This window comes from Protopterus annectens, chromosome 11.part0 (genome assembly GCF_019279795.1).
Source record: "Protopterus annectens isolate FY-2018-M chromosome 11.part0, PAN1.0, whole genome shotgun sequence".
Taxonomy (NCBI): domain Eukaryota; kingdom Metazoa; phylum Chordata; order Ceratodontiformes; family Protopteridae; genus Protopterus; species Protopterus annectens.
This window is the reverse complement of record NC_056745.1, coordinates 1,420,819,650-1,420,840,752: the sequence shown is the minus strand read 5'-3', so window position 1 is coordinate 1,420,840,752 and position 21,103 is coordinate 1,420,819,650. Positions and strand designations below refer to the sequence as shown.

Genomic DNA, 21,103 nt, shown 5'->3' with positions numbered 1-21,103 from the left:
ATGTGGTGAAGAGGCAGAAGGTTTTTTCAAGTAGGGCGTGAAGTCCTGCACCTTCCAAGGAAGAGACCCCTTCGTGCAGTCTTGTCTGTATCCTGCAACCCAGAAAGATGTGATCCTAAGAGGGGAAGAGGATAGATTTTTTTGTGGTTAACGGTGAATCCCAGACATTGAAGAAGAGAAATGGCAAAGAGGGTGTTTTGCTCTAGGATCCCTGGGGAGGTTGCCATAAAGAGGGAATCGTTCAGGTAAGAGAAAATGTGGATGCCCTGAAGCCTGCACTTGGCAATCACAGGAGCCAGACATTTTGTAAATACCCTTGGTGCATTAGAAAGTCAATAGGGCAAGGCAGAGAAAGTACAGTTGTGTACACTTAACATAAATGTTGATGTTTGAGTGTAATCACTGTTGCAGTCATCACACTTAGAATATCTGCCTGCAGGCAGCCCTCAGTCGGCCCGAATACCAGTCTTGGGATTTCTGCGTCGGTTGCTATCGCCTCTTCCATGACGTCAGGTCATCAGGGGTATAAAACATGCAGCAGACGCCATTACATCAGTTTTTCTTGCCCTAGATGTCAGAAGCCCCCAAAATAGGAAGCTATTACTTGGTGTGGAACACCTTCAGTAAAAAGTAAATACCCCTGCCATAAAAGATGGCCATAAAGAGGATAAGTAGAAAGGATATAGAAAACCAGGGGGATGGAGGGAGGGAGACCAGGACTGCAACAGTGAATACACTTGAACAGCTACATTTATGGTAAGTGTATGCAACTGTACTATGTTCTTCGTGTTTCACTGTTGCTGTCATCACACTTGGGTTGATTCCCAAAGCTGAGGAAGAGCGGAGGCAGTCAAGAAATGTTAGGGATGGCTAGCAGGCCTTGTAAGACTGCTGTAGCAAATCCAGCTCTGGATTTAGAAGAAAAAGGTAAATGGTAATGCTTGGTGAAGGTGTGTACAGAACTCCAGGTTGCAGCTTCCAGGATGCCCCTGGTAGGGACTCCCCTGAGAAATGCTGTAGAGGATGAAGTAGCTCTAGTGGAATGAGTTCTGATCCCCAGAGGGGTAGGTTTTCCATGGTGCTTGTAGCAGAAATGGACGCAGTGTGCTATCCATTTGGAAATGGTTTGCTTTGAAATGGACCTGCCCTCTGACCCTGTAGCAAAGCTGACTAGCAGCTGGTCAGATTTTCTGAAAGGCTTAGTGCGGTCAAGGTAGAACCTGAGCAGTCTGTGCACGTCAAAGGAGTGCAGGATCCTTTCCCCTTTATTCTGAGGATTAGGAGAAAAGGTTGGCAAATGGATGGATTGGTTTAAAGCCACAATGGATACCACCTTGGGCATAAAGGAAGGGTTAGTCCTGAGGGAAACAGTCAGCATGGAAAATAATGAAGGGCTCCACTGCCATTAGTGCCTGTAACTCAGACACTCTTCTTGTTGAAGTAATAGCTGGTAGTAAGGCTGTTTACCAAGAGAGGAATTTTAACTCTGCTGAAGCAGCAGGTTCAAAGGGGGAGGAAGTGTGAGCTTCTCCAGTACAAAGTTAAGGTCCCAGGTCAGGGCGAGAGCTCTCCTAGGGGGCCTTAAATTGTTAGCTCCTCTCGGGAACTGCTTGGTGAGACGGCGAGAAGAGAGGAGACTCCGTATTATAATGAGCTGAGATGGCAGAGGCATGAATCGTAATGGATGAGAAGGATAGGCCTCTGAGGAGCAGCTCTGCTAGGTAATCAAGGATTTGAGGTAAGTTGGGCACAGCTGTCTCCTTTCCTTGAGACAGACTACAAGAATAATATCTTTTCTACTTTTCAGCATAGGATTTCCTAGTACTAGGCCTTCTGGCCTCAAGGATGACTTCCAGCACCCAATTGCTGAGGAATGCTGGTGGTGCATTTAGGGAATAAGCCAGGTTGCAAGGTTTAGGGTTTGCTGTGGATGCAAAATCTGTCCCTCCTGCTGAGACAGCAGGGAAGGTGTGTGATGTAGGTGCCAGGGTGGCACTGCTGTCAGACTGCGTAGGAGTGAGTACCAGTGCTGGCGTGGCCAGTCTGGTGCAATAAGGATTGCCCTTGGCCTGTCCTCTTTGATCTTGAGTAGCACTTTTGAGAGGAGGGGCAGAGGAGGAAAGGCATAAATTGAGTTCCCATGTAAAGGATAGGTAGTCCATCTTCCAGGCTCTGCTGTGAGGGTTGCTGGTGCAAAATTTGCTTAATTGGTGGTTTGGGGGGAGGCATAAAAGGTCCACCTCTGGGTCAGAAGTTTGAATGAGTTGGGGTCCAATTTCCACTCATGAGGGTCCTGTAGATTTCTGCTCAAGTCATCTGCTAGTGAATTTTGCTTGCTTGGCAGGAATTGAGCTTGTAGGTGCACTTGGATGCTCAAGGCTGTGTTCCACAGAGTCATGGCTAACCTGCAGAGTGGGTAAGAATGAGTTCCGGCCTGCTTGTTTATGTACCACATAACTACGGTGTTTGTCTGTCTTTCAGGAGCTGTCCTGGAAGGATAAGGTATTTGAAGACTGTCAGCATTCTGTACAGCTAGCATCTCTCTTTGATTGATATGCAGGGGAATTAGTTATGGGCTCCATTTGCCTTGAATGCATTTGCCTGCCAAGTGAGCCCCCCATGCATAGTCTGATGAGTCTGTTGTCAGGGTTTGGGTGGTGAGGGGATGTGTGAAAGTCCCTCGTTGTGGTTTCATGCTTCTGCCCACCAAAGGCACTCTGCCCTTAGACAAGGTATGATAGGAATCACAGTTTCCAGGTCCTGAGAATGCTGACACCAGAGACTTAAGTACCAGTGAAGTTTCTTCATATGCAGTCTTGCATATGGAATTAGCAGAATGCATGAGGCCATGAACCCTAGGGCTTGCAGTATTTTCCTTGGAGAGCTGGGTTTTGTTGGTCATTAGCTTGAAATAGTTTGTCAAATGGACCTGCTTTTCTGGAGTGAGGAATGCCATCTGGGAAGTTGTGTTCAAGCTTGCTCCCAGGAATACAATTTGTTGGCTGGGCATCAGTTGTGATTTCTTTTCACTGATGGTGTATCCCAGTGAAGTTAGAAGTCCTTTTACAAATGACAGTTGCTGAATTAGCAATTCTTGACTGTCCGCCTCAGGCAATCGTCCAGGTATGGGTAGATCTGAATATTTCTCTGCCTGCAGTATGCAATGGCTGGGGCCAGGCATTTTGTGAATACTCTGGGTGCAGCAGATAAGCCAAAGGGAAGTGCAGAGAACTGACAGTGCATAAAGCCTGCTCTGAAGCATAGGTATTTCCTGCAAGATTCCCTTATGGGGATGTGCAGATAAGCTTCGTTTAAGTCTAGGATTGCTAGCCAGGAGTCCTCGACTAGCATAGGAAGAAGCTGTTGTAGTGTAAAGCATTCTGAATTTTGGGTCCACTAGGAAAGGTGTTGAGAAAGTACAGTTGTGTACACCTACCATAAATGTAGATGTTAGAGTGTCTTCACTGTTGCAGTCATAACTGTAGGGTGATCCTGCCGGCAGGCAGCCCGAGGTCGGCCAGAATCCCAAAGTCTGGGTCCGGCATCGGCTGTACCAGCAAGCACCCTGACGTCAGAACACAGAGGTATAAAGCTGACAGCCGACGCCATCTTCTCCAGTCTTTCTTGCCCCAGATGTCAGAAGTCCCCCAAAATAACCAAAAGGTGTCCAAAAAGGAAACGCAAATACACCACAAAAGAAGAGGAAGATAAGAGGGGATTGGTGGGAGGGAAACACCGACTGCAACAGTGAAGACACTTGAACATCTACATTTATGGTAGGTGTACACAACTGTACTATGTTCTTCGTGTTTCACTGTTGCAGTCATAACTGTAGGGTGGAATCCCAAAGCTGTGAAGAGGGAGGAGGTTATGCATTAGAAGGGGCAGCCAGAAGGCCCTGCAAGACAGCAGAGGCAAAACCTGCCCTAGACTTAGAATACAAAGGGAGATTATAGTGCTTAGAAAAAGTATGCACTGAACTCCAAGTGGCAGCTTCCAAAATGTCTTTGGTAGGAACTCCTCTGAGAAAAGCTGCTGAAGTGGCAGCTGCTCTAGTAGAATGACTTCTAACAGTACCTGGAATCTGCTTCCCAAAGTGAGAGTAACAAAACCTTATCCCATGGGCAATCCATTTGGAAACAGTTTGTTTAGAGATAGCCTTGCCTAGAGAACTGGAGGCATAAGAGATAAGCAACTGATCAGATTTTCTGAAATCTTTAGTTCTGTCCAGGTAAAACCGTAGTTGTCTGTGTACGTCCAATGAATGCAAAATCCTTTCCCCTTTGTTTTGAGGATTTGGAAAGAAAGTAGGAAGGTGAATAGTCTGATTTAAAGCCACTTTAGAAATCACCTTAGGCATAAATGTAGGATTGGTCCTCAAGGCAACTCTTGGTGGAAAATAAGGTATGGTTCCACAGCCATGAGAGCTTGCAACTCTGACACCCTTCTGGCAGAAGTTAATGCTAATAAAATAGCTGTCTTCCAGGATAAAAACTTGATATCCGAAGCAGCAGCAGGCTCAAAGGGAGGTAAAGTAAGTTTTTTCCAAAACATAATTAAGATCCCAAGCAGGAACAGGAGGAGTTCTAGGAGGTCTTAAATTCTTAGCCTCTCTCAAGAATCGTCTCACCAGCTGGTGAGAGAAGATGGGGGGATCAGTGTTGTAATGAGCCGAGATTGCAGAAGCATGGATTTTATTGGAAGAAAAGGAGAGGCCTTTAAGCAAAAGGTCAGAGAGGTAAAGTAAAATGGAAGAAATGTCAGGTAAAAGAGGATCAGAACCTCGATCCCGCATCCAAATACAAAATCTTTTCCATTTAGAAGCATAAGATTTTCTAGTGCTAGGGCGCCTAGCTTCTAAGAGAACATCCAAAACTTGTTTGGGAAAAGCAGAAGGAATCAAAGGCCCTTGTAGAGCCAAGCTGCCAGGCAAAGAGTCTTGATTTGAGAGTGTAGCATCTGACCCTGATGCTGGGACAGAAGAGAAGGAAACAGAGGCAGAATCCATGGAGGATCCAAGAACAGGTGCCTTAAAGTTGGATACCAAAACTGCCAAGGCCAATTTGGAGCTATCAAAATGATAATCTTGGGTTTGTCCTGTTTTATTTTCAGTAACACCCGAGGCAGAAGAGGAAGAGGAGGGAAGGCGTATCCCAAAAGATTCCTCCAGCTGAAAGACAGGGCATCCACTTTCCAAGCTGTTTTGTGGAAGGACCTGGTGCAAGAGAGAGGCAGCTGATGATTGAGATGGGATGCAAACAGATCTATCAGAGGGCAACCCCAAACTGTCGTAATCCTGCTGAATAAGTTGGGGTCTAGCATCCATTCGTGAGGATCCAAAAGATTTCTGCTTAGGCTGTCTGCTAAGAGATTCTGTTTTCCTGGAATTAATTGAGCTTGAAGATGCATATTCAGATTTAGAGCTGTGTCCCATAAACTCATGGCTAGTCTGCAAAGGGGGTATGAGTGAGAGCCTCCCTGCTTGTTTATATACCACATGACTGTGGTATTGTCTGTGCGAATCAGAAGATGTCCTGGTTGCAAAAGATTTTGGAAGGCTAGAAGAGCATTTTGGACTGCCAACATTTCCTTCAAGTTGATGTGCCAGGGAAGATGCTTCTTTGTCCAAAAGCCCTGCTGGCAATTGTTTAGGCAATGAGCTCCCCAAGCATAATCCGAGGCGTCTGTGGTTATGATCTGAACAGGATGAGGTAGACGAAAGGGATTCCCTTCGTTTAAAGCACAAGCCCTGGACCACCAAAGGAACTCCTTTTGGAGGCAGGGAATCAGAGGTATCATTGTTTCCAGGCTGTGGTAATGCTGAGACCATACACTCTTTAGGTACCATTGAAGTTTTCTCATATGAAGCCTTGCATTTGGAATCAACAGGATGCAAGAAGCCATGTAGCCCAAAGCCTGCAGGAATTTCCTTGCAGTGAGCCGAGTTAAAGTAGCCAAGGTTTTGAAAATTGATGCCAGCTGTACTTGTTTTTCTGGAGTAAGGAAGGCCCTTTGTAAGCTTGTGTTTAGAAGAGCTCCCAAAAAGATCATTTGTTGAGAGGGGATCAAATGTGACTTTTTTGTGTTCACTGAAAATCCCATTAGTAGGAGAAGGCGCTGAACAAACTGCAGATGTTGAAGTAAAAGATCCTTGCTGTCCGCCTGAATAAGGCAGTCGTCCAGGTAGGGGTAAATTTGAATTCCTTGGAGTCTGCAATAAGCTACTACTGGAGCCAGACACTTAGTAAAGACTCTGGGCGCAGTAGATAAGCCAAAGGGCAGTACAGAGAATTGAAAGCGTCTCGAACCTGCCTTGAATCTGAGGTATTTTCTGCGTTCCTGTCTGATGGGAATGTGTAAATAGGCTTCAAGTCCAATGTCACCATCCAAGCATCCTGCGAGAGCATGGGAAGTTGTTGCAGAGTAAGCATCTTGAATTTTGGAATCTCCAGAAAGGCATTTAACACTGAGAGGTCCAGAATAGGTCTCCATGAGTTTTGTTTCCTTGGGACCAGAAATAGTCTGGAGTAAAAACCTTTTCCCATCTCTGGAAGTGGAACAGGTTCTATGGCTTTCATGGCCAATAAGGTGTCCACTTGATTTAAGGCCTCTGACCATTGATGTTTTGGCAGATCCGGCCAACCTGAAGACCTTGGCAGAGTATGAAAGTGGAATTTGTAGCCAATTAAAATCACGTCTAAAACCCATTTGTCCTGGGTAATACGAGTCCAATTTTGGTAGAAAAGAGAAAGTTTTCCTCCGAGAGGGGCTTCCAGGCAAGGAGGACCTGTAGCCCAACGGAGAGAGTCATTGGGTCTGCTTCTTTTGTGATTGAGGTCTGTCTTCTCCCCTTCTAGGTGAAGAAGCAGTCCATTGTCTGGACCTGTAAGAGGCCTGAGCCTGCCCCCGGACCTCTGGAGCGTCTATATCTTCCCCTTTGAGGCCTGTCAGACGTGGGAAAGGACCAATTTTTGGAGGGCCAATTTCTAGAAAATCTAGGAGGCTGAACTTGTAAACAATCTTTAACAGTCTGCATAGATTTTGCTTTTTCTTCCATCTTTTTAATAACCTCCTCAGCCTTGGATCCAAATAAAACATCATGTTGAACAGGGGCATCTAACAGTTCAGCCTTAACCTGTTCTGGTAAATTCTGCTCACGAAGCCAAGCATGTCTCCTGATAACAGTACCAGAGGCTGCGGCCCTGCAAGAAGCTTCTAAGGCATCAAAACCACAATGTAAACTATGTTTGCTAACTTGTTCAGTTGCATGCAATACATCCTGTAATTCCCTGTCCTCTGCACATGCAGGAAAGGTAGACAGCTTTTGCTTTAGAACAGACAAAAGAAATTGCTGATACTTGAACATGTGAAACTGGCAATTTAAAGCTCGAATGGAAAGGGTAGCAGAAGTGTAAACCTTTTTGCCCCACCTGTCCAAGGCACGAGAATCCTTTTCAGAGGGAATAGGATTTTTAGATGAAGCGGCCTTAGCAGCCCTAGAACCCTGAGAAATGGTTTCAGGATCAGCAGAAGGGTTCTTAAATAAGAATTGATGGGAGTCAGGGACTCTATAAAATCTATCTGGCTTAGAAGGAGCAGGCGGCAAGGAATCAGGATTTAGGTTAGCTTCAGAAAAAGCATCATCCGCAATATCAAGTACAGGAGGAATAGCCAAAGGTCTGTGTTGAGGGAGAAGGAGAAATTCCCTAAGTCTTTTCTTGGAGGCAGAGTAATCCTGACCTTCCCAATGAAAATGCTCCCTCATCTCATGTAAGGTTTCCCCAAAAGAGAAATCTTCAGGGGGAGAAGCAGAGGGAATAGAGTGCTCTGCATCAGAATCCTCATAAGGAGGAAAAGAATAATCCTGGTCAGAGGAAGAGACAGAAGACACAGAAGCCTGATCAGATGAATCATAAGGAATATCCTGTCTAGGCCTTTTTTCTGGAGGAGGGTGAGAACCCCTAATCATTGTAAGTAAATCTTCAGCCATCCGAAGTAATTGCTTCTGGGACTTGGGAGCTGTATCCGAGGAAGCTTGAGAAGAAACCCTTGGTTTAACAGGAGTTTTTGACTTTGCCTTTGTCTTTGTAGAAATAGTGATATTAGAAGGCCTGAAAACCCCCTCAGAAGCCGGTACCTGCACAGTGGTTCCGGACCCATCTGAAGGAGCGGCGTCCGAAGGTCCTGCAGCAGCTAAAATACTGGGCCTAGAAGGCTCCCCATGGGAGTCCGTGTTGGCCATCTGTTCCGAAGTGGCAGACAGGGGCTTCAAAAGCGCCTCACTGACGACCGCCGAACCCGAAGCTGGCTCCGGCTGCAAAATATCATATTTGGACCTCGGAGGCCTATCCTTGTCTTTGCGTTTCTTTTGAATTCCGGTTGTCGGTAAAGTATCCGACGACATCCTATAATTGAATCGTCTACCAAAATAATTCAAGGCCCAATCGTACCTACGCTTGATAGTGCGAGAATTAAACCTGGCACAGAACAGACAGCAAGAAATGTCGCGGTCAGGGCCTAAGCAAGGTAGACAGTAAGAGTGGAAATCTTTATGAGGTATTTGTTTTCAACACGATATACAATTATTAACTTTTTCTGACATCGGAGGAGCAAGAAAAAAGTTTCCCCAACAGGGTACTTAGCTTGAGAAGAGAAGTAGAAATCTTCGGACCGATGACAATCAAAGCACGTTGTCTGAAAACGCCAACCAACGACTTGCGAGCTGCTTTCCACCGCACGGCAAGAAAGACTGGAGAAGATGGCGTCGGCTGTCAGCTTTATACCTCTGCGTTCTGACGTCAGGGTGCTTGCTGGTACAGCCGACGCCGGACCCAGACTTTGGGATTCTGGCCGACCTCGGGCAGCCTGCCGGCAGGATCACCCTACAGTTATGACTGCAACAGTGAAACACGAAGAACATCTGACAGATCCAGGATAGGGTGCCAAGAGCCATCTTTTCCGGGCACCAGGAACAGCCTGGAGTAGAAACCCTGTCCCCTTTGTTCTACTAGAACAGGATGAATAGCCCTGATTTGGAGAAGGGAAAGTACTTGCTTTTGAGTCTCTGCCCACTGGTTTGGAGGAAGGTCTGGCAACCTGCTTGAAGTTGGCAATGTGTGGTAGTAGAATCTGTATCCCTGGGATACAATGTTTAGCACTCATCAGTCCTGAGTAATGGACATCCAGTTTTTTGCATGAAGGGTGAGTTTTCCTCCTAGGTGCGTAAGTACTTGGGCATGATTGGGAAAAATAACTAGGTCATTGTGAACTTTTTCCATATGGGGGTGGCTTACCACTCCCTGGTTGTGAGGTGGAAACACTCCATTGTTTAGATCTCTGCATACCCTGAGACTGTAGCCTTGGAGGTCTGTTTCCCCTGGGTTTGGACTGAGAAGGCCTGAGAGGAACTGGAAAGGACCAGTTTTTTGAAGGCCAATGCCTACTGAATCTAGGTGGCTGCAGCTGTAAGAAATCTTTGACTGCATAGACTTAGCTTTTTCTTCCATCTTTTTCAGAACTTCTGCTTTTGTGCCAAACAAATGCTCCTGATTTAATGGAGAATCTAGTAATTTTGCTTTGACATGGTCAGGCAAGACTTGCTCTTTTAGCTAAGCATGCCTTCTCAGTACAGACCCAGTGACAGCAGCCCTGCATGATGCTTCTAAGGCATCAAACCCACTGCAAAGTACGTTTACTAACTTGGTTTGCAGAATGCATCAACTCTTGTAAATCTTTATTTTCTGCACAATCTGGAAGTAACAATTTGTTGTTTAATTAGTTCCATAATATGTTGTTGGTACTTCAACATGTGAAACTGGCAATTCAAAGCCCTGATAGCAATAGTTGCAGAGTTATACACCTTCTTACCCCATTTGTCTAAAGCTCCAGAATCCCTGTCTGAAGGGGTAGGCTTTTTGGCTGTAGTAGCCTTAGTGCCTTTAGGTCCCTGGGAAATGGTCTCTGGATCCGCAGTAGGATTCTTAGAGAAATTTGTGAGAGTCAGGTACTCTGTGTTACGGTTTTCTAGGAGCTGGTGGTAAGGTGTCAGGAGTAAGACTTGACTCCAAGAAGACATCATCTACAATATCCAGGACAGGGGGTATAGCTAGAGGCCTCTGCTGAGGCAAATCTAAAAATTCCCAGAGTCTCCCTCTCTTTTTGGACTGAGGATAGTCTTGGCATTCCCAGAGGAAATGTTCTCTTAGGGTATATGCAAGGTTTCACCAAAAGAAACATCCTCTGGAGGGGAGGCAGAGGCAATGGATTCCTCTGCATCCGAGTCCTCATAGGTAGATAAGGGTATGCCCTGGTAATCAGAAGGGTCAGAGTCATCAGACCCCTGGTCTGTACAATCAGAAGGAAATTCAATGCTTTGTCTTCGGCAGGGGAAGGCTGGCTTCCCCCAATTAGAGTAATAAGGGCTTCAGCCATTCTAAGCATTGTTTTTGTGGCATGGGAGCTTGAGCATGCATTTTGGATGACTTGTTTTCTAGGCGTAGTGCGAACTCTGGGCCTGAGAAACTCAGTAGCTTTAGTTGGAAATGAAGTTGTTGGTTTAATATGAATATCGGTAGGTTGGAATACACCCACAAAAGCTGGTGCCTGCACAGTGGCTCCGAACCCATCCAAGGTAGACACATCCGTAGGTTCCACAGTCGAAGAAGCATCTTGCGGCATACCAGACTCCGAATGGATCTCAGCAGAGGCCTGCTAATCTGCAGAAGCGGGCATCACTGGCTGCAAAAGCACCTCTGAGTACCGGAGGACTGGCGGCTAGCTTAGTGGAAGCATTGTCGGCAGTTTTTGACCTATGCAGTCTCTGTCTTTGTGCTTTTTCGGAAGATCAGTAGTTGGATGGCTTACCAAAGCCATTTTGGAATGCGGAGAACGAGTGCGAAAGAATTTAGCTACAAAAATAGCCCGACGAATGGTTCGGGCGTTAAACAAGGGACAAAACCGACAGTGAGGGACGTCGTGGTCTGGGCTTCAACAGGTGACACAGTAAGAATGAAAATCTCTAAGGTATTTGCTTTCCACAGGCAAGACAACTGTTATTTTTTTCTGACATCGGTTAGAGCAAGAAAAAAGAATCCCCAATGGGGTACTTGGCTTTAGAAGACTTCAGGTCTGAAACTCGAAAAAATGAAAATTTCAGGTAGCAGCCGACCGGCACTTGCGAACTGCTTCTGCTTCGGGCTCCTTCTCGGCAAGAAAGACTGGGGTAATGGCATTGGCTGCATGTTTTATACCCCCTGAAGACCTGACGTCATGGAAGAGGCGACAGCAACCGATGCAGAAATCCCAAGACTCTGGTATTTGGGCCGACTGAGGACAACCTGCAGGCAGATAACCCAAGTGTGATGACTACAACAGTGAAACACGAAGAACATCTGAAAATGCCAGGAAGCCACAGAAAAATGTAAAAACTTCCTGCAGCTGGGGTGGATGGGAATGTGTAGGTATGCAGCTTTGATATCCAAGGAAGCTAAGGAGGCTTTTGGCAGAACAAGGTTTGAAGAGTTAACACACAGAAGTTGGGTACCTTCAAGTACGGTGTCGAAATGAGGCAGATCCAAAACTTATTTTATTTTACATTTGTTAACTGGGTAGAGTCCGGCTAGGCAAGTATGGGTCTCTAAGAAACATCCTTTCTGGGCACTAGAACATTCTGGAATAGAAACCTCTTCCTTTTTGGTCTTGAGGAACTTCCTGAATGGTCTCTTGCCTATATAAGTCTAGTAGTACCTCTGGAAAGGAGGGTAGTTGTTCCTTTGGTGGTTGAGGGGTGCCCCTGCAGGAAGGCAAGGAATCCCATACCAGAAAGTGTTTTTTTAGAATGGTACAGAGAACCCAAGAGTCTTGAGTTATGCTTTCCCAGACTTGCAGACAAACAGGTGTTGGGAAAGTGGAATATGCATGAGGCGGTTTGGGCAGTCAGAGGGAACCAGGCTTGGCTGCAACGGCCGCTTCTCAGCGGGAGTTGCAGCAGCACCCCTGGGCTGCTGTGGCCTCCTACCACCTTTTTTTGTTTTAGGTGGAGGAGGGCAGGAGTGCTTACATAAAAAAGCAGTTCTGAATGGGTAATTTCTCAAACTTAAGCATGGGAGAGATAAACATATGTTTCAATTCCTGCAATTCCTTTCCCTTTTCTTGCAGAGATTTAAACATATTAGCAGCTGCAGAGCCAAACAATGCAGAGTTGTCCAAAGGGGCATCCATAAGCTTAGATTTAATGTCCTCCTGTAATGGCTGGAATCTTAAGAAGAATCTCCTTAAGACACAGCCAGAGGCAGCTGCCCTGGCAGAAGCCTCTGCAGCATCACAGCTGCATTTGATGAAGTGATGTTCTACCTGTGAGGAGGCTCCAAGCAAGGATGCAGCCAAGGATTTATTCTCAAAGTCAGGCAAATCAGAAATGACCTGGGAGAGTTGAGACAGAAGCTCTAGGATACATTTGGTCATGTGTGTTTGGTAATTAATGGCTCTAAATGTCAAGGTAGCTAAACTGTACACTTTCTTGCCCATCCTTTCCAGGATCCTGCTGTCAATATCTGAAAGAAGAGAAGCTGAAGGCAGTAACCTGGATGGTTTGTCTGAAGCCAAATGAAATAACAGAGGGTATATGCTGAAGGACATTTAAATAGGAACTTACAGTCCTCGGTGACCTTGTAAAATCAGTTAGGTGGGAAATCAGGGCCTTGGAGGCAAAGGCAGAGGCAAAGACAACTAGAAAAAGCAGGTAACATGGGAGGAATAGCTGAAGGGCTGGGTGATTTCAGCTGCAGAAGGTCATAGTATCGCTTTTGTACTTCAAAGTGAAGTGCTACCCCATTTGATATGAACTCTCATTTTGACTACGGTCTCACCAAAGAATTCTTCCATGGGTGAGTCAGTTCCGTTGGAGTCTTCCTCCGGGGAAGTGTTGTCTAGAGGGGAGGGAATCTGTGAGGAATAGGCCACAGATTCCTCCTCGGAAAATGCCTCTTCATCTGAAGAGACCTCTTCCCTAACCCTTTTATGTGGAGAGGCTGTGCAGGGTGGAGTAGGGACTGAAACACTTTGAGGATTAAGGTCAATAAAGCCCTTGAAAAGACCTTGGGTGAGTTGTTTCCAAACACTGTTAAGTTCCTTTGGAGGGGGGATAAGTGTTTAGTTTTCTGCTGCTTCTTCTGATGCAGATCTGCCCTATGTAACATAGGAGGTCCAGACACAGGCCTACATTCAATAATGTAGGAGTGAAATTCCTACCACAACAGATCTGAGTTACCTCCTTAGGGCCTTTGATTATCATGAGCCTCGGTTCCCCCATACATCACAGACAGATGCCTACTCAGCCTTTGAAGACGTGTCTGCGGTCGGAATCAAGGCAGCCTCGACATCGGGGAAGGCCTGTGAACTGGAACGGTCCGTATCTGTAGCCTCTCATCCACCTCAGGAGATACATCCGTAGCAAGAACAGCCGAAGTTTTCAGGGTTTGGCTTTTGCCTTCTGCTTAGCGACCGACTTGACCACTGGCCCAGAGGATCCCCTCCATCACACTTTTAGCTAGGAACTTTTAAGTGCTGATTTTCCAAGAAAATGGCTAAGGAGGAGAGTCAACTTCTTAAGAGTCTTGGGAACAAAGATCTGGCAAATGCAACAGGATTTTGTGGTCGTGGGTAGGGCTTAGGCAAAACAAACACTGGAGATGGCTATGTTTATGTGGACTTTGTCTTCCACACTGGCATTTGCATTTATTGGGTGACATGAACCCTACCACATGCCAGTAGCAAAAGAAAGATTTCCCCAGTGGAGCACTTACCTGAGAAAAAACGCTGAACACAGCTAACAGCTCGGCAAACAAACGTTCAAAGATGGAATCCAGACTGGCAGCAGAGTTCTGAGGTAGGTGGATGTGTACATCACTTTGATGACTGCTGTATGAAAGCTGCCTACATGCGGCATACCACGCAGCCTACAGTATTGTATACTGGTCGAGGTCAGGTCATCTAACTCCCTCATGTAAAGAATACTGCAACAGATGAATAGGAGGACATCAATACTTTCTCTTTCTCAACCAACAAAGAGCATGTCTTCCACCCTTTCTGGAAAAATATCACCTAGCTTCTTAGCCTTGTTTAAAAAGTCATGTCTGCTAACCAAACTCAGTGAGAGCTTGCAATCATCAATGTATTTAAAAAACATTTAAAAATAGTTAAGACCCCTTTGCTCCCACACTGCTATGCAATTCAGTTCATCAATGATTCCAAACAAAAAACAAACAAAAAAATATATCAGAGTGCCTTAGTGGGGTAGTAGGAGCTATATATCCAATGCCAATACTGTGTAACTGCTCACATCCTCAAAACTATGTTCTCAAATGCCGGAAGACGGCCATCACTTTTCCAGTCCTTAAATGAAGAGCATTCCTTCAGCTACCTAATCATCAGTCATCAAGGACTTTAAATTTTTATTCCATATCCCATGACAGATCTGCTTGCTTTTACTGAACTCCTTACAAGTTCCTTACAGTGGCCCAAGGACCGAACCCTGTGGGATACTGCTAGGGACAAGTCTTTGGAGTAGGTAAAGCTGCCCATCCTAACTTCTGGGGTTCTATCTGCAAGCCAATCTGCTATCAAATGAGTTAAACTGGGACAGATATTTAGCTGGAAGAGTATCTGCAACACTTTAGTTTGAGGTGGTACTGAATGCCTTTGCAAGATCAAGATAAGTGGCAGTTATGATGCTCTTACTGCAGAGAACAAGCTGCCTAATTCTCTTCACCTTTTTTAGTTCTCTCACTAACCTGGTGCTTCCTAATAACTTAATTATCACTCCCAATGTTTCCAGCTAAGAGACTTCTACTTCTTGCTCCATTTTTTTTCTACATTCAGCCTTTGCTGTTCCCATTCTGGCTTCTATGTGAATACTTCACCACACCATCACCCTTCTAATATTTACACTGTTATAAATAAACATCAGTAATATGTTCATACCTGGTATTCATTCTCTGCAGATTCTATAATTCTTAAAAACTCCTTTGCAGTCTGGGCTTCATTCTGTTAGAAAAAGTCAGGCAAAGAAAGTTGTAAGAATAAGACAACTTTAAAACCTCAATGTCCCAAACTCGAGTGCTCAAGTATCAACACATCACAACAAAATTCATAAAGCATGAAAATACACACAAAAGAGTAGTTTACAAAATGGTTTAAAAGTTATACGCTGGCAATACAGTACGGTACATAACTGGAGTAAAAGAATTAGTTTTCTATTATAGATGCAAGACCAAAAACTACAGGTCCTAAAACTGCAAGTCATGACATGAGAAGGCGTTAACACAACTGTACTTTCAAGAGGTAACTAAGTAAACTTACCACAACAGATGTTCATATGACCACTGTTGCAGTAGCCTTAGCTATACAGATTATAGCCGACCAGCTTCCAAAACTTCATGTCACCTTCCATGTGCCCAACCTGTCAGGAAGCTCGAGCTGAGCTAACAGAAAAGACAAATGTGGGCACCAAACCCTTTAGAGCTTTCATGCCAACATACATGACCACTAAAACAATACTATGAACAAAACACACCCTGCCAAACAAAAAAATTAAGGGGTGAAGGAGGGAGGGAATGGCTACTGCAGCTGTGATCACTCAAATACTACTCTTACACTAAGTTTACTTACACAACTGTACTATATTCATCATATTGATCACTGCTGCAGAAGCCTTAGCTACATGGGTAGATTACCATAACTTACTATACTTGGAAAGTGTAAGGAGAAAGAAGCCCCTGGAGAATGGTCCTTGCAGAGCCTGATCTAGATCCTAGAGAAGAAATCAAGCTTATATTGCTTTAAACTATGTACGGCAAACAAGTTGCAGCTTTTAGAATACTTACAGAATCCAACCCTTTCCAAAACAACATAGATGAAGTCAAGGCCCTGTTAAAATATGCCTTGACCCTTCCTGGAAAAATTTTGTTGTAGTGAGTATAACAAAAGATAATAGCCTTAAACAACCATTTGGAAACTGTCTGTACCGACACAGGCTGTTCCTTCTTACCTTCATAAGAAAAGATATGAAGATCTGAAAGATTTAGTTCCATCAAGATAGGACCTCAGCTGTCATTGGACATCCAAGGTTTGGAGTATCCTTTCTCCTTTTCTTTTTTTTTTAGGATCAGTAAAGAAATTGGAGAACAGATAGCTTGGTTTAAAGTAAACTAGAATACCATTTTAGACAAAGAACAGGTTAGTTCTAAAAAAAAAAAAAAAAAAAAAAAAAAATGCCTCTGTAGAAAATTATATTGGGTTTGACTCGCCACAAGTACCTACAACTCAGATACTCCTCTTGCAGAGGTTAAAGCAATCAGTAAAACTGTTTTCCATGTACAAAACCTCAAGTCAACCAGATTGCCTCGTTCAACTTAAGATCCCAAGAAGGGCCACTGCTTTTCTTGGAGGCCTCGAGTAAAACCCCTTTTCAAAAAAAAAAAAAAAAAAAAAAAAAAACCTTCTGACATGAGAAAGCCTTGAAAGACTAGGATCCATGGGAGACCTGCTGAATGGCCAGTAAATGAACCTTGATGGAGTTGAACTGTTTTTGTGTGGTCTGCTTTCCTCTGAATATCGCTCATCTCTGGCTGCATTTAATTTTGATTTGAAGCTCTTCATTTAAGGTTTGATCACTTCTATTTTGCATGTTATTCTAGTATTACATTTGTTTTGCTTTAAGTTTTCTGTTCTGTTGGAGTTGAGAATTTTTGCTAATGTCAGTTAAAAAGTTACCAAAGAATTCCTCTGCAAACTGTGAATTTCATCAGTTAATTACTGGGGAGAGCTGAGAAACAAACATTGCTCTTATTTAAAAATATCTGTATTTAGCTGAAGTGTTTCTGTGGTCTGCATTGCTCTGAATATTGCTAGTCTCTGGCTCCATTTTTCCCTCTCTCACCCACACAGCCTTCGTGTTCTTGAGTTGCCCGTCCCTATTATAAATATCATTTTGGACATTCCTCCCAGTCCCATCTCATCAGCTCATTCTACTGAGTAGAGAGAGATCATTTGGGAAGGCCCACCTCCTTAGTTTCTCAACCTTGAATTATCTTGTTTCATCCCTTCCCGGTTAACCTAAAAAAAATTGCACTTTATTCATCTTTTACTGTATTGGTGTTGCTTCCTACTTCACCTTATTTTGCTTTTGCTGCTTGTTCTTAAAAGTAATCATTACATTTATTCTGCTGCATTTATTACAATTTAATCAGGCTACTAACAAGCAGTAGCCTATTCCAAGTCTTTTGGTTTAAGCACTTGGGCTTCAAGCCAGTTGTTTTACATTAAGAAGGTTTGTGGTCTACACTCTTATGGCAAGAGAAGTAGCTTACATCCTTCTAAGTTGGGAATTGCTGGTTGAAGGCTTATTGTGCCTACTTATTTGAACAGTTTCGTTCTGAAATTGGTGCGCCTTGTTTGTTGTAACCCAGACTAGATTCAGACCTGCTGAATCTAGCACAGTTTGTATACCTTGAGCACTAATCCAGGCTATCTTTTTTGGAGAGGGTTCCCCTGCACCCTAGTGGCAGGAATGTGCAGTTAAGAGCTAGTCTGATTGAAGGTTGCTGGAAAAGGGCTCAGTTTTGAGCTTTTTTTATTGATTAATTTGTTTAAATCAGTTTGTTCTTGTTTGGTACTGTTCTATTTACGTGTGCATCTGTTCTCCTGTGCTAAACTGACCCAAACAAAATTTAAATATCTTTAGCATAGTCTAGTTACAGGTTTTGCTGTATCCACATCTGTGTTATTCCTGCGTTTCCTGCTACGCCATCTTGTGTTGGTCAGAGCCTACCTGCACTTAGTGGGAGTATGTGAACTGGTTGAAACTGGTCTAGCTTAGGGTGCTGAGCTAAGAGCTCTGGGGCAAGGGTTGATTGGTCAATGTGTGCTTCTATTTTGCTTTCATCTTTGTGGTATTTAAACCCCGCATTTGCTCAGGTTTGTGCTTGTTTGCCCGTTGCGTACTGCCGCTGCACTTTTTGTGAGGTATATTATTTGCATTTTTTCCTTAACTAGCACACCTGCATAAGTGAGGCCCTCGCATACAGCTACTGTACTGAGTTTATCCAACCCTACTCACACCTATATGTATTCTCCTCAGACAGTATCCACTCTAGTATCCCTGACCTCAACTGACAATTTCCCATTGTTTCTTCGCCAGTCTGGTTGATATTGGGCATCCTGAGACAGTGTAGCAACTGCCTTATGTACATGGACAGCCCTCTACTACTACCACCTATGAACAGAATATGTGAGAGATGCAATTTCATTAAGAGTCTAGATTCCTGTCTCAATCACAAGCCAGTACCACCTGGCACTGAGAAGTCTGTCTGCACAAACACTAAAAACACCACACCTCTACCACCGCCCACACCTGCACACACACCTACATATGTGGAGGTTCTCAACAAAACCGTACCTAGAGAGATCTCCAAAGCAAAAACACACAAACAGCACCAAGCATCACACACAGTACACGTCTGTCTCTCACATCCTCTAAGGCCCAGCCACAAACCCAACATACTAGTCATAGGAGACTACCGTGAGGCACACAGATGTGCCCCCTCACCAGGCTAGACAAGGACAAAGTCACGGTAAGTCGACTGTCAGGTGCTATAATCTACCATATCACGCACATACTCAAGTCTCTTAGGTACTATTAGGACTCTGCCATAGTCCATGTTGGTGTGAATGACTTGAGATGTACCTCTCTGGACTATATGAAGACAGACATGACTAAGCTCGCTGAGTGTGTGTCTCAGGCAAGAGTAGCCTTAAACAGCATCCTACCATCACCCAGAATGATGCCTCAACACAAATAGAAAATGATTGACTAACAAATGGCTTAGTTTCTGGTGTCATTCCAAGGGGATCCAGTACCGGACAGCCTGGGAGAACATGACTGACAGACCACGATGTTTTGCTAGAGATGGTCTTCATCACTCTCCCCTGGGCTTCAGTTTTCTGGCAAAGGCTCTTGCCTCCCCCATAGTGCTTTTTTTAGGCTTAGTCATGAGCAAAAAAATTACCAACATGAAAAATCCTTCTAAAAGAATTTAAAGGTCATGCTGCTAAAAGCTAGGAGTCTTAGTATGAAACTGCACTTGCTGCAAGCACTCCTTGCCCAGGAGGATGATGACATTTGTGCAGTCACTGAAACCTGGTTCAAAGCTGTGGAGAGCACCCCAGCCTTACCACGTTACTCATCCTACCATACTTTCAGACCCTAACTGGAGGGCTACAAAGCCAAAGGAGGTGGAGTTTCAGTATTTATCAGCGACGCACACCTCCAGGCTGGTCAAACGGCATGCAACACAAGAGACACTCCAAGTGCAGTTAACTGTTGACAAAACACCTATTCAAATCAAAGCTAGCTACAGACCCCTCCCAACCATGACTCAGGACACCCACTCCACCTATCTGGACTTCATTCCATCAAGTTTCAATACCCTGAGCCTGGGTGACTAACTTCCCAACCATAGAGTGGAAGACCTATTCTAATCCAACATGAATGCTCAGAGATTCCTCAACTTACTCAATGCCAATGCACTGGATCAGCTAGTGGACACCCCTACGAGAGGTGAAAATATCCTGGACCTGGTCCTAACCAACATAAGCATTCCTACAGTATCATCCTCCTTGGCAAGATCAGACCATAAAGCAATCATATTTGAAGTCACCATCTCCCTGGACCCCCTCCCCCCCGGTCAGGGTCAAACAAAATAAATTTTCCAAAGCCAACTACAATCTCCTCAGAGCAGGTATAAGCAGCTTCAAACACCATCCCTTCAGTTGGAATGAGCACTAACGTCCAAACCTACACCTAAAACTATATGAGCAATAAACTCTATAATAAAAGGAAAAACTGCGGTCCAGGACCAAGAAGGAGCAGGTGCCAAGTTGGAAGCAATCCTCCTTTGTCTGAACAAGCAAATAAGGTCACTGGCAAAATCCTCCACGGCTAACTTTTTGAGCCAAATTGGCCACGTCAACTAAGGATAATCACAAGACCTTCACACAAGTCCGCACTCTCAAAGGTAACACTCAAATCTGCTCTGAACTGGTGGACACCACCAACACATACACAAATGCCATAGATAAAGCCAACCTGCTGGCAGACAGGCTCAGTGAAAACTTCACTCCGCTGTCCCATCAGTAAAACAGGACATCTCCAGCACCTGCCCACTCCTTGCATCACCAGGGAGCAGGTCCTTCAATACCCTCTCCAATGCAAAATATACAGTCTCTCTGGGACATGACATCCCTGGCTGTATGCTACATGACCTCTCAGCTCCATTAGGCACCATATTCAACCAAAGCCTGAGCACCAGCTTCGTCCCAGCCGAATGGAGGACAGCCACGGTCATGCATCCACCGGCCCAGGCAATGATAGGGCCATCAACCTAACCAGCCTGATCTGCAAGGCCATGGAACGCATTACCATGGACCTTATAAACAAGGACATTGGCAACCTCTAAATGCTTGACCCCACACAGTTTGGTTTTGTCAGAGAGAGATCATGCCTGTTAAACTTGACTGACTTCTTCGAAACAGTCACCAAAGCCATGGATAAGGGGAAGACTGTGCACACTACCTACCTTGACCTAGTTAATTACCCCATTAATAACAACGTACTAAGCACGCAATCAGTTCTGAGGGACTTGGGCACCCAGGTTGATAGGAACCTGACTTTTGACCACCACGTTGCCTCCAGTGTAAGGAAGGCTTTCTACATGGCCCGCCTCATAAAGAGTATTTCATCCAGTAACGAGGTGGTCATAACATCCCTGTACTCCTCCCTCATTAGATCCATTATATAGTACAATGCCCCCTTCAGCATGTACCTTGCCAAGCACATGCAGTAGCTGGAGAGACCACAGATTCCTGACCAGGAAAATCCAGGGTCTCAAACACCTATCCTATACAGATAGGGTAAAAGCCCTGTCCCTCTACTCAGTCTCGTACAGACTGCTCAGAATTGACCTGTGTCTGGCATACAAGGCAATATCAGACTCAGCCTTTATGATGTTGCTGCATATCTGTAAGTTAAACTCCACTCACGCAACCC

The 21,103-nt window shown here is 44.7% G+C and overlaps 1 protein-coding gene across 1 annotated transcript in view; it reads right to left on the bottom strand.

Annotated features, from left to right (window-relative positions):
* Positions 1-21,103, bottom strand: part of CAPZA2 (capping actin protein of muscle Z-line subunit alpha 2) — a 382,121-nt gene that overhangs the window by 48,551 nt on the left and 312,467 nt on the right. Inside the window, exon 9 of the mRNA XM_044088708.1 lies at positions 14,980-15,042. Within this exon, the coding sequence (XP_043944643.1) occupies positions 14,980-15,042 (63 nt within the window). The remainder of the gene's footprint in view (positions 1-14,979; positions 15,043-21,103) is intronic.